This window comes from Balaenoptera physalus (assembly GCF_965194825.1).
Source record: "Balaenoptera physalus genome assembly, chromosome: 5".
NCBI lineage: Eukaryota > Metazoa > Chordata > Mammalia > Artiodactyla > Balaenopteridae > Balaenoptera > Balaenoptera physalus.
The window spans coordinates 149,534,094-149,547,497 of record NC_138884.1 but is presented as its reverse complement, the minus strand read 5'-3'; the positions used below and the strand labels follow the sequence as shown (position 1 = coordinate 149,547,497).

At 44.1% G+C, this 13,404-nt stretch overlaps 1 protein-coding gene across 3 annotated transcripts in view; it reads right to left on the bottom strand.

The window, feature by feature from the left end:
- POLN (DNA polymerase nu) overlaps positions 1–13,404 on the bottom strand; it is a 175,073-nt gene that overhangs the window by 134,571 nt on the left and 27,098 nt on the right. For all 3 annotated transcript variants that reach the window (XM_082462539.1, XM_082462538.1, XM_082462537.1), the window contains exons 5-7: positions 11,614–12,117; positions 5,481–5,677; positions 1,959–2,071 (exon numbers count right to left, since the gene is read on the bottom strand). In XM_082462539.1, coding sequence (XP_082318665.1) covers positions 1,959–2,071; positions 5,481–5,677; positions 11,614–12,117 — 814 coding nt within the window. The remainder of the gene's footprint in view (positions 1–1,958; positions 2,072–5,480; positions 5,678–11,613; positions 12,118–13,404) is intronic.

Genomic DNA, 13,404 nt, shown 5'->3' with positions numbered 1-13,404 from the left:
ACAACCAGACATTATGTATTTCCTGACAGAAGGACACAACACCACTCAGAGTTAGGGTCAGGACTATGAAGCAGTCTTGCACTCCCAAAATCTAGCCTGAATCTGATCAAGCCACTGAATCTCATTGCCAATTTACAAGAAACAGAAGAGAGAGAACATGCTAAATGACAAGAAAGGGAAATCCTACAGGACAAAAGCCTGGTCTGTTAAAAACGACGAAATAATTGCAAGAAAATACAACAGACGGAGAGAATATACAGAGTAAAAGAAACACCCAACCCAAGTACAGGATAACACTAACCCTTGTTTGGATCCCAATTCAAACTGTGAACAACAAAAACAAACAAACAAAAATATTTAAAGACAATTGGGGAAGTACAAACACTGACTGGATAGCTAATAATATGAAAAGATTATGGCTAATTTTGTGGGGAGATGATGATGGCATCATCTGAAAAATGAAATCCTCATATTTTATTCATCTAATTGAAATATTTACAGGTCAATAACATGACGCTTGGGGTTTGCTACAAGATAACCCAGGGGATGGAGATTTGGAAATGTGGGAAGTTATAGGGGAGAGAAGACTGGACATAGTTGATAGCTGTTGAAATTGGGTGTTGTGTACTCTGTTGTGTTTTCCCCACCACACACCTGCTGTTCTCTGCACACGCCAGCTGAATGTCCAACAACTCAATTCAATTCTGACACAAACTACCTGGGGTTAGTGCAGACCCTGCAGGTCAAGGCTTAGTCCCACAGGACGGCCCCACTTCAGGCACTAGCCCCAAGTCCAGGGCCTCCTGTACTTCTGACCAAACAGCTATAAATAGGGGGTTCCCAGGACCCCTCCTCAGGCTCCATCATTTGCTATAACGGCTCACAGAACTCGGGAACCTTATTTACTGACACCTGTTTATTATAAAGGCTACAACACAGGAGCTGCCAGATGGAAGGGATGCATAGGGCCAGGCATAGGGAGGGCGCGCATAACCTCCACACCCTCTCCAGGCGTACCACGCTCCCAGCACCTTGACGAGCTCACCTAGGAACCCCACCATTTAGGGGATTTTATGGAGGTTTCATTACATCAGTGTGATTGATTAAGTCACTGGCCACTGGTGATTAACTTGCTCTCCAGCCCTGCTCCCCTTCCTGGAGGTCTCTATCACTCCTCTAACGGTGCCTCTTCTTCCTGTTGACCACGCCCACCCTGAAGCCATGGGGGTCTCCAGGCACCAGTCCTCCATCAGCACACAAAAGACACTCCTCACTCTGGAGACCATACGGGTTTTGGGAGCTGAGTGCTGGGAACCAGGGACAAAGACCAAATATACATTTCTTGTCATATCACAGGCACTTTTGTACGTGTTGGAAATTTTGTACAATAAAAAGATTTTTTCCAGTATCTTGTTATGAATATTTTCAAACATTTAACTTGAAAAGAATTGTACAGTGAACACTCATATATCTACTACCTAGAATCTACAATGAACTTTCTTTCAATATTTGCTTTATTACATATCGGTCCATCTAATAAAAAAAGGTTTTAAAAATTCTTATTTACAATTTTAAATGAAAGATAAAAAACGTGTTTTATATTGTTTTGATGTTAATTACTCTGGACTTTAGTTTAATTCTTAGAAAGTTTATATATAAGCTATTTGTGGTAACAACAAATCCCATCTGCCCATGCTGCATAATTTACTTCTTTCCTGTTTTAAATTACAAAAGTAATATATACTTGAAAAAATTCAAATAATCTAAAACACAGAGGGAAAGTGCCTCCTCATGCTCAGGGCCCACGGCCACACAGGTAGTGCATTGCAGCTGTGCGACCTCCCTTCCACCCCCAACCCACGAGTTGTGCAACACAGCAGCCCTTGCCGTGCTCCCATTCCCAGGAGGAATCACTGTTGGAAAGTTAAGTTTAGGAGATTATAAAAACTAAAACATACCACACTTCCAACTGCCATCATCACCAAAAAACTGCATCACTGTTCTCAGAAAATCCTTGGCGTTAAAACAAATAACAGGACATCTACATTTCAGTGTTTGAAGCAGCACCTTCCTAGAAGATGAAAAGACATTCACCGATTGACACGGTAATTTGGAGCTTTTCACCTTGGGAAAGTATTATTACTACTCCACTAACAGCTGTCACTTATGCGGTTCTATGGGCAGACATTCTTCTTCTGCAAGCTTTCCACAGATTAACTCAAATCCTAAGAGGTGTGGAAGGAAAATCGAAACAGGGACGGTATTGCTCAGTCCCCAGAACGGAGCCAGGAGGCCTCTGAGGAAGTGGGACTCGTGTGTCTCAGTCTGGATGGAATCTGACCTTTCAACCTGGTGAGGGTATCCAGAACCTCTGCCAGAAATCCAGGACACCCTATCTACTTGTCAGACCCCTACCCTGAAACAATTCATGATTCCTTAAGGACAAATGTTTTCTGACTTGTATCAGAGTCAATCCCCAATTCTTGCCAGGCAACTTTTGACAATCTTGTGGCTTTTTGTTTTTATAAGTCCTTGACTCTTTCTCTTCCCCAGAACACTCTTTCGGCGTTTCCTGAATCTTTGTCTCCTGAATTGCAATTCTTAAGACCCCAAATAAACTTCTTATATGCAGCCTCCTGCGTTATTTTTTGTAGGTGTTACTTATTATCTGCAATTTACAGATGATGAAGCCAAGACACAAAGAGGCTAGTAATGAACTCAAGTTCACACAACTGTTCAGAGCCAATCCCTGGGTGCAGCACAACCACCTACAGACTCAGCCCCCAGCTCCTGAGCAGAGCTGACGCACCCTGGACTCCTCCCAGCTGGCCCCAGCCTGCGCTCCCAGCACGCCCCCAGTCTACCCTCTGTCCACACTGGATTCTCCTTCCTCCATCACCAGACTGTGCAAGTCCTCTCACACTCCAGGGCCACAGGCACATGCTGTATTCCTGCCTAAAATTTCCCTCCCACAATTTCTACAAACTGCTCAGGTGCCTGATTCCCTGGGCAGGGAGTTGCCCGGTTCCCGGTTCCTTTAGTACTCCTGGCCACACACCTGCTACAGCGGGGACCACATCTGCGATACTGTAATTTACCTTGGCCCATTAAATCATGAGCTCCTTGAATATGGGATTCATAATAGTTGACGTTTATCGAACACTTACCACGTGCAAATACCACACTAAACACTTCACGAGGATTGTTGTGTTGAAACCTCATCATAATCCCATTAGGCAGGCACTAGATCCATTTTACAGATAAGGAAACTGAGGCTCGGAGGAGTGAAACAATTTTCCCAGCCTTACACAACTGAGAAGTGGCAAAGCTGAGGTCTGAGACCCGATCTTGCTGCTGCCAGGGTCCAAGGTATTAATCCCCCTTTATGGTAACTGCTTATTAATACATCAGTGAGGGTCTGCAGATAAGGCTGAGGAAGAAGGAAACCTGGGGTCCGATTAGCTCTGCTTGCTCCGCAGACATTTTCAGGCTTTTTGCATTTTTGTGTGTGCTTTCACTTTGGTTTTCCTTGCAGAGGGCCACTGCTGACAGCACAGCTTCAGGTCTTGCCTCTGCTGGACCTGGAGAGGTGTGTAGGAGTGGGGGCAGCTTATGAGGGAGATAAGCTGGGACTACTGGAGCGTCCTCCCACTTTGATGCTCTTGTAGCTGGAAACCCGGAAGCTCTCAATAAGGCCATCTAACAACTATGATCTCTCCCACTAAGAGACAAAGCCTAGCTGATTTCTAGCTTAAGAAAGGACATGCGACACAAAGAATATCTTGTAAGACAAAGTGGCTAAAACACAGTGTATTTTCTAAGTCAGTTACAGAAGTCAATTATGCCACATCTGCTAAACAAAAGGCACAGGGAGGATCGGAGCTGAAGTGACCATCAGATGTCCAAGTGGAGAATGTCAAGTAGAATATATAAATCCAGAATTCAGAAAGGGCTGTCCAAATATTAGGGCCCTATTCTCACAGAGGTCTCCCATAGAAAAAGCCTGCCCAATTGTTCTTTCAAAAGAAAATTATGGAAAACAAAGGTTACAGGTTCTTGGGAGCAGAGTGCTCTATTGTCAAACATCATCCCACGTACACACTGTGGTGTACATGCCTGACATCACGCTTTGATTGCCAAGGCATCCGTTTCAAAGACATCCATCCTGAATAGACATGTTGCCAGCTATGCAACACAGCTGCTGGCAAAACAACCAGAGAAGGAGCCAGATGAAGCTCCCTCTTCCAGAAAGCCCTGGGTAACCCAGATAACTGACTGTGTGATGACACGGCTTCTCAACCTTCCTGTGTCCTAATTCCTGCTCTTATGCTTTAAATTAGCCAGTAAAGAGTGAATCCGTGAAAACCTAGACACCCCACCTTCAAACCCTAATAAAGGCAGAGGCCCAGGTCCATGCACTCTCTCTCTTTCTCTACCCATAACCTCTCTGTGTACTCTCCAGAACTTGTGAGTGATAAATCTTGTTCCTCAAATTCCCTAATAGTTCTTGCTGAAGCGTGCCCTGTGATCATAAGAACCACAAGGGCTGGTCCAGCTACAGCGTTGGCCCCTGTGGAGGAAATGTCTGTGCGGGCTTGGTGTGAGGAATACAGGCGGAACCAGTGCCGCAGGCACTCCCAGCCTAGACAGCATCACCACCCGTAGGCTGGATCCGACACAACAACTACCCAAAACCCACCCAGAGCCCAGCGAGAATGTATTAGGCAGGAAGGGCAGGACTAGGCCCCCACCTTCTCACCCAGAGCCTCCTTGAACGCCTCTTCAGGGCAGTGGCTTCAAGGAGCTCCTTTCAGGCACCGAACTGACTTGAGTTCAGAGGGCTGGGCAAACAGGAGGTGGATGCCCCCACCCAAAGCAGAAGTGAGTCAGGCTGACAATGTGAGAGAAGAAACAGTGATGAGCGGCACAGGCTCCAACCCACGACGAGACTTTTCAGGATTGAGAAGGGGCAGCAGAAGCATCCCTGCCTGTTCTGAAATTCTAAGATTCTAGGAAGGCAAATACAAGTGAGACATTTCTTGTCTATTTTCACAGAATGAAGCTTTGAAATTAGTAATATCTTGGTGGTATTGAGGACTATTTACTCTTTGAAGGCAGTGTTAACTTAATTTTCTAAGGCCATGAGTGAGAGAACAAGTGTGATGAGGAAATCAGCCAGGGCTCCAGCAGCGACAGTGGGTTTTCACGCCTTAAGATGATGCTTTTCTCACCAACCTCTCATTGCGATGTTGACTCAAATCCCAGAGCAGGCTCCCATAGACGGACCCTCCATTCCAGAAACTCTTTGAGGGAGAGAGGGTGTTTGTAGCAATTTCTGTCATTTAGATCCATTTTATTTTCATGTGCTCATACAAAACTTCTGAAAGTTTAAATAACTGAAACTGGAGCTTGGGAAACTCTAAATTAGGATAAAGCAGGTGAAAAAGTAGGATTTAAGGTAATTAGTGAAGATTTCTTACATGGCAAATTGATGATGTGCCTCCTGTTCTTGGCCCCAAATAGAAGAGGGCTCAGTTTTTATGTAGATACACTGATCACTAGGCATGAAGCCTTCCTCCAGAACACTGTCAGAGGCTCGGGCAGCCAGAGGACCACTGTCTTCCTCTCCATGGCTCCTTGGTAACATCACAATGCCTTCAACAGAGGAAACCAGAGCCTGTGAATACACAATAAAATAAAGTTCCAAAATCAAACATAAACAATGCATTTATTCAAGAAAGATCTGTCATGTTTTTTAATTAAGCAGAAAGAAAAGGCCTAAAATTAAAATTTGTAAATGAACACCTCTTTTAATGACAATCAAGGTCAAAAGCCAAACCCATGATCTCACTCTCCAAATCTGGTCTCCTCCTTATTCAACATCATAATGGAAGTCTTAGCCAATGCAATACAGCAGGAAAAAGAAATAAAAGGCATATAAATTAGAAAGGAAGAACTATATTGTCCCTATATACAGATAACATAAATGTTTGTGTAGAAAACCCAAAGGAATCTACAAAACAAAACACCTCCTGGAACTAATATGTGAGTTTAGCAAAGTTGCAGGATACAAGATCAAAATACAAAAATCAATTATATTTCCATACACTAACAATGAACATGTAAAAATAAACTTTTTAAAAAAGAAATTACCATTTATAATAACTATTCCCCCAAATTAAAAACTTAGAAATCAATACAACATGTATGGGATCTGTATACTGAAAACTATAAAATACTGTTGAAAGAAATCAGAGAAGACCTCCATAACAGAGACACATACATCTTTAAGGACTACAAAACTCAAAATAATAATGTCAATTCTCCCAAGCTGAGCTGTAGAACCAAGAAGATCAATAAACTCCAAGTACAAGAAACATGAAGAAAATTACACCAAGTTACATCATAATCAAATTGCTTGAAAGCAGTGATAAAGAGAAAACCTTAAAAGAAGCTGGGGAGGGGGGATGGGACACATTGCCTAGAAAGAAACAAAGATAAGGGTGATAGCAGATTTCTTCTGGGAAACAAAGCAAGTTAGAAGACAGCGGCATAACATCTTTAAATTACTGAAAGAAAAAAACTATCAACTTATAATTCTTTATCCCATAAAAATGCCTTTCAAAAGTGAAAGGTAAAGCAAGATTTATACACTACACTGAAAATTACAAAACATTGCTAAAAGAAATTGAAGTTTTAAATAAATGAAAGGACACCCCCTGTTCATGGATCAGAAAATTCAATACTGCTAAGATGGCAAAACTGAGCTAGGCCGGGACTTGGGATCCTCTACCAGAGTGCTTGCACCTGGACAAATGTCTCCTTGAGCAATAGGATACAAAGAAACTACAAGTGACTAAAAATAACTGCATGCAAGGGCAAGCTGGGACAATAATAAGCAACAGGATACAAAAAGGCCACAAACAAACTGCCATTTCTGAGGTGCCGGGAGCAAAAGCAGGGCACAGTGCATGATCCCTGCACATGGCACCACCAAGGGGGTGGACAGACCCCTAAGCTGTGCCTCGTGCCCAACCCACAGACCCACCCCCATTTTTACCCCATTTAAGGATCCAAGTAGGTCCTCTCAGGGGGCAGGCAAGGGAACCTGTTTCTTGTTCTTGCTCCCTTGTTTTGTAGCAGGAGACCCAATAAAGCCTTGCCTGAAATTCTCATCTGGCTTCTTGTCAATTTCTATTGATTAAAGAGTCCAAGGGCCCAGGTCGGTAACAATTTTTGGCAGCTCTGCTGGGACCTGTGGGGCCTTCTTTTTTTCCTTGCCCCTCTGAGAGAGGATCTGGGCCCACTTTGTACAGCTGATTGCAGCTTCCTTGCAGCTGACAAGTGGCCACCTGAATCTTTGCTTCAGTGCTGCAGGGCTTGGTAAGTCTGCCTTCATTGCCCCAGGGGTCTCACTATCCTCACTCAGGCAACTGTCCCCTTCCCTTTTCCCTTTGTCCTTTTTCCCTCTTCTGATCTCCTTCTCTCTCTCTACAATTCCTTTCTCTGTCCTCTCCTACTTCTCCGTCACATCCTTCTGAGAAAGTGAGTGTTGGGCAACTACAGCCTAACTCCTTAGTTGGTGAGAGCATGCTCCCTCTGGCTGGCACCGGCTCACCCTGACAGGTGACAGAGGTGGGAGAGGCTTGCCTCATACCGCGTAGGTCTTGGTCCGGTGGGCTTTCCTTGAGGGGAGATTTCTGAGAGGGACAGAGGTCCAATCCTCATACTGGGTAGTGGCTGGAAGCCCAGTGGTCACAAACGTCTCAACTTCTTTTTCCCAGGTTAAAGTCCCAGTTGTGGGTTAGACCCACCAGCACTGGCTTCTGGGTCTGATCACCCTGGTGGGTGGTGGACGGAGTGCCTTGCTCCACTGGCCCTTGTGGAAGAGCACGGCAGACTGGAACTGCCTGAATACACAAACGCAGAGGGGCAGGCTGAAACAGCAGGCTCTCTCTCTTTCTCCCATTTCTTTTTCCTTACTTCATACATATAAACCCCCAGCCCCCGAGGCCCCTGTTGAGGTGAACTTTACACAACCCCCCAATATTTCTCTGTCCTGTGTGTTCAACTGTGGGGAAGGGAGTTCTGAGGTCTCCTCTGTCATCTCACCCTTTGGCTTTGTTATGCCGGGTCTTGAGGACTCCATCCAGCCCCAGGATCTCAGTTTGTTAGCCACCAGATTTATATGTAAACATGGGAAATGCCCCCAAAGATTAAAGTTCTTAAAAATTGGGGACAGTTTAAATTAGATGGTTTAAAAACCATCTTCTTTTGCAACACAGCCTAGCCCCAATATGCCTTGGGTGACCAGAAGAAGTGGCCACAGAATGGATCCCTTAACTTTAGCACCATTTTACAACTGGACCAAAATATTGTAAGCAGTCCCCCAAATGGGGGGAGTTCCCTTATGTGCAGGCCTTTATGAAACTTTATCAAGACCCCGATTTGAGGGATTCCTGTTGTGTGTGTGGCCTCTATTTCTGTTTTGTCCCCAAAAGATTTAGAGCCAGACTTTCTCACAGATCCCCTTTCAACCGCCAACTAGTCATTGGCACATTGGGCCTCTTTCTCATAGGGCTTCTTCCCCTTCAACATCACCTTCAGCCCCTCGACCCCCACCTTACCCCGTTTAGCCAGGAGCCCTGAAACCAGAGCCTCCAGTGCTGTCCCCAGTGGGGCCCTGATCAGGTTCAAAATTAGCCCCCACTTCCACACCACAGGGCCTTTACCCCCTCTGGGAAGTAGCTGACGGGAATAGGGAATTACTAGAGTGCATGTCTCCTTCTTGATGGGAGACTTAGGAATCCGTAAGGAGGGGTTTGGCAGGTTCTCATAGAACCATGACAAGTTTAGGACAAATTTACTATGCTGGGGTTAATGTTTTCCCTGACATGGCAAGAATTACAGTTATTCTGAACCACTGTTGCCCCCTGGACAAGAAGGAATGTACACTAAGAAAGGCCAGGGAACACACAGACAGCCTAGTGGCCACCAACCCGCAGCATCAGATTTATTGAACTGGTGACGCAATCCCACAACAGGACCCCCACGGGGATTGTGAGGATCATGTAGGCCAAGCCAGGATGAGACGTTATATTACTTGTTTATCAGAAGGAATGAAAGGGCGTATGGTGAAGCCTGTAAATTATGATAAGGTCCAAGAGATTACACAGGAAAAAGATAAAAACCCAGCAGTCTTCCTGAGTCGGGTGACAGAGGCATTCAGGAAGTCCACCAATACAGACCCTGAGTCTGCAGAAGGCAGGTCACTATTGGCCATGCATTTTATCACCCAGTCCTCTCCTCATATCAGGAGGAAATTACAAAAGCTTGAAGCTGGGCCCCAAACCCCATCGTCAACCTTGGTAGAGGAGGCCTTCAAGGTCTATAACAACGAGGACATGGCAAAGGAGGCCAACACGGATAGGAGATTAATAAAGGAAACACAGCTCTCAGCTGCTTTGATCCACGCGCCATCTTGAGGGGACACTAGACAGCTGAGAAGACCAGGCCAGCAGCCCAGGAACCAGCTGGGCAGGAATCAGTGTGCCTCTTTCTGGAAGGAGGGGCACTGGGAAAGGGAATGTCCTGAGCACCCTCCTGTGGGATGCCCAAACGACAACCCCAGCTGGCCCCAGCTCCTGGCGATAATATCCTTTAAAGCCTGAGGCCCGGAGGGGGATCCAACAGCTGCTCACCAAATTCCTAAAACACGGACTCATTAGGCCCTGCCAATCCCCTTGTAACACCCCGATCCCCCCTGTTCAGAGGCCTAATGGGGAGTATCGGTTTGTGCAAGACTTACGAGCAGCGAACTAGGCAGTCATCCCTATTCACCCAGTGGTGCCAAACCCACACACCCTCCTTGCCCAAGTGCCAGGAAGCACTCAGTATTTCGGTGTTGGACCTCAAAGATGCATTTTTCTGTATTCTCTACATCCAGAATCTCAATACCATTTTTTTAAAAATTTCTTCTGGAAAGGGAGGAAAGTGTGTGTGTGTGTGTGTGTGTGTGTGTGTGTGTGTGTGTATATATATATATATATATTTAATATTTATTTATTTGGCTGTATCAGGTCTTAGTTGTGGCATTCAGGATCTTCACTGCGGTGCACAGGCTCTAGAGAGTGTGGGCTTAGCTGTCCCGCGGCATGTGGAATCTTATTTCCCTGACCAGGGATCGAACCCACGTCCCCTGCATTGTACAGCAGATTCTTTACCACTGGACCACCAAGGAAGTCCCGGCTCACAGGTTTAAATGTAAGAGCTCAGACTATAAATTCTTAGAAGAAAATACAGTAAATCTTCATGACCTGGTATAGGCAAAGCATTCTTTTTTTCAAAAAAATATTTATTTATTTATTTGGCTGTGCCAGGTCTTAGTTGCAGCACGCAGGATCTTCCTTGAGGTGTGTGGGATCTTCGTTGAGGCATGCAGGATCTTTAGTTGCAGCATGCGAACTCTTAGTTGCAGTATGTGGGATCTAGTTCCCTGACCAGGGATCAAACCTGGGCCCCCTGCATTGGGAGTGCAGAGTCTTAGCCACTGGACCACCAGGGAAGTCCCAAAGCATTCTTAAATATAACAACAAAAGCAGAAGCAATAAAAAAGTACTTGGTAAACTGGAGTTCATCAAATTAAAACATTTTGTGCTTCAAAAGACACCGTCAAGAAATTGATAAAAACAAGCCACAGATTTGGAGAACTGCAAATCATATATCTGACAAGAGACTGGTATTAAAATATATAAAGAACCCTTACAGATCCAAAATAAAACACAAATAACCCAATTTAAAAATGAGCAAAAGACTTGAATTGACATTTCACCAAAGAAGATACACAAATGGCCAGTAAGCATATGAGGAGATGCTTAATGTCACCAGTTATTAGGGAAATACAATTTAAAACCACAATGAAATACCACTTCACACACAGCAGAATAGCTAAAATAAAAAAGACAACAAGTATTAACAAGGAGGTGGAGAATTTGGAAACTCACACTTTGCTGGTGGAATAGAAAATGGTACAAGTATTCTGGAAAACATTCAGCAGTTTCTTAACCTAATGAGAACTATGAAGTATCAGTCATTCACCCCTGGGGGAAAGGGGAAGGCTTAAAATCTTACTTCTAGCTCTCCTATCAAAATCAGACACTGGGCTTCCCTGGTGGTGCAGTGGTTAAGAATCTGCCTGTCAATGCAGGGGACACGGGTTCAAGCCCTGGACCAGGAAGATCCCACATGCCGCGGAGCAGCTAAGCCCGTGCGCCACAACTACTGAGCCTGCGCTCTACAGCCCACAGGCCACAACTACTGAAGCCCGCATGCCACAACTACTGAAGCCCGCGCGCCTAGAGCCTGTGCTCCGCAACAAGAGAAGCCACCACAATGAGAAGCCCGCGCACCGCAAAGAAGAGTAGCCCCCGCTCGCCACAACACAGAGAAAGCCTGCTGCCCGCACGCGGCAACGAAGACCCAACACAGCCAAAAATAAAATAAATAAATTTATATATAAAAAAAGAAAAAAAAATCAGACACTAAGAAAATGGGTTTCTTTTATGGTGCCAACAAAACAGAACAAACAAACAAAAACCAATACCGTTTACTAACCTGGTCTGCTCTCAGCTGAGTTGAGCCATCCTTATATATCAGAGTTACCACCAGAGCTACTGCCTGTTTGAGCATTTCAATCAGCTGGCTTTTCTCCAAAGCATCCAAATACCTAATATCACAAAAATTGTTTGTGAATGCTTTTGAGTTCCTAGAATTTAGGTAGGCTTCAACCTCATCAGCATCTTCTTCCAATGCCATAAGTTTACTTGTTTTCTCTGATGAATTATTACATGTGGTATGTTTTCTTTTAAGACTCATGCTTTCTTTATTGTTTTCATTATTTATGTTTTCCTTTGGTAGGTGTTTTCTTTTATGTTCCATTTTCTGTAGAACTGAAGCCTCTTGGTCACACTGTGGAATTAAACACCTGGAAGAAGCCAATGAGCTGATATTCTTCTGGTTTTGGTCAGTAGACAGTTGATCTGTGAGTCTGATACTTGAGGACTGAGAAGAGAACTTGATGGAAACTCTTGATGTCTGGCTCGTAAGAGAATTAAGATTCTATAGAAAAATGGAAAATATTTCACTAGAATATGGATTCATAAGACAGGTCTAAACCAAAGTAAAATCTGATAAAACTTATCTAAGGTAAAGTGGGAACACAGCTTCACATTAACTATGATCCAACTTTCTAATGAACTATGGAGTGTCTTCCAGAGCAGTGGTTTTTCTCAACCAGGTAGGAGTGCGTATCTGCATCCTGGGCTGGAATAGGCAGGAGTTAGTTTAGGAAGTCTCCCACCACAGCCCTGCGCTGGCGCCTGCCGTGCGTGTAACAGGAGATGCCGTGGAGGGGAGTGTGCTGCACACGTGCATAAGAGTGAGGATGAATCACTGACAACTTCCAACCAAAGGCCATTTATAGAGAAAATTAAATCACCACAGCTAGTCGATAATATGTTAATCTAGCTACTAAAATTTTTTTAAAAATACAGCTCGGCAGCAATCCTCTTCCTGTTTCGATCTAGCATTGCGCAATATTCATTCATCAATTCACAGACTGAGAGGGAAAAAGCATCTCTCCGTTTCATTGTAGGATTCATTTACAATAAAATTTTATTTTTTATGTTTATTTTTCAGATTTTATGATATATTTATGCTATTCTGAACAAACGTATACCAATAATACTTTAAAAATAATTTTGAAAGAAAATGTTTTAACACGGTCACATGATCACAGAAAATTTAAATTTATAGTCACTTTTATTGCAGAGAAATATTATATGCTTTTCAAGAAAAGACTTCCAAACATAAAATTATATCACATTAAAAATTCTGTGGAGGGGGCTTCCCTGGTGGTGCAGTGGTTGAGAGTCTGCCTGCCAATGCAGGGGACACGGGTTCGAGCCCTGGTCTGGGAAGATCCCACATGCTGCAGGGCAACTGGGCCCGTGAGCCACAGCTACTGAGCCTGCGCGTCTGGAGCCTGTGCTCCGCAACACGAGAGGCCGCAACAGTGAGAGGCCCGTGCACCGCGATGAAGAGTGGCCCCCGCTCGCCGCAACTAGAGAAAGCCCTCGCACAGAAACGAAGACCCAATACAGCCAAAAATAAATAAAATTAATTAATTAATTAAAAAAAAAATTCTGTGGAGGAGTATACAAGAAAAGGAGTCAAGAAGGAAAAGGAAAATATAAAAATTCAGATTGTTGAAGAATATCCTGCTCATGTATTTTTTAAAGGAATGATTGTAGATATCAAGTTATCAGAGTACAGTATTTAGATATTAGTGGACGTATTTTAAACTGTGATATAACAGTTTTTTAAATGTCAATATTATTAATACAC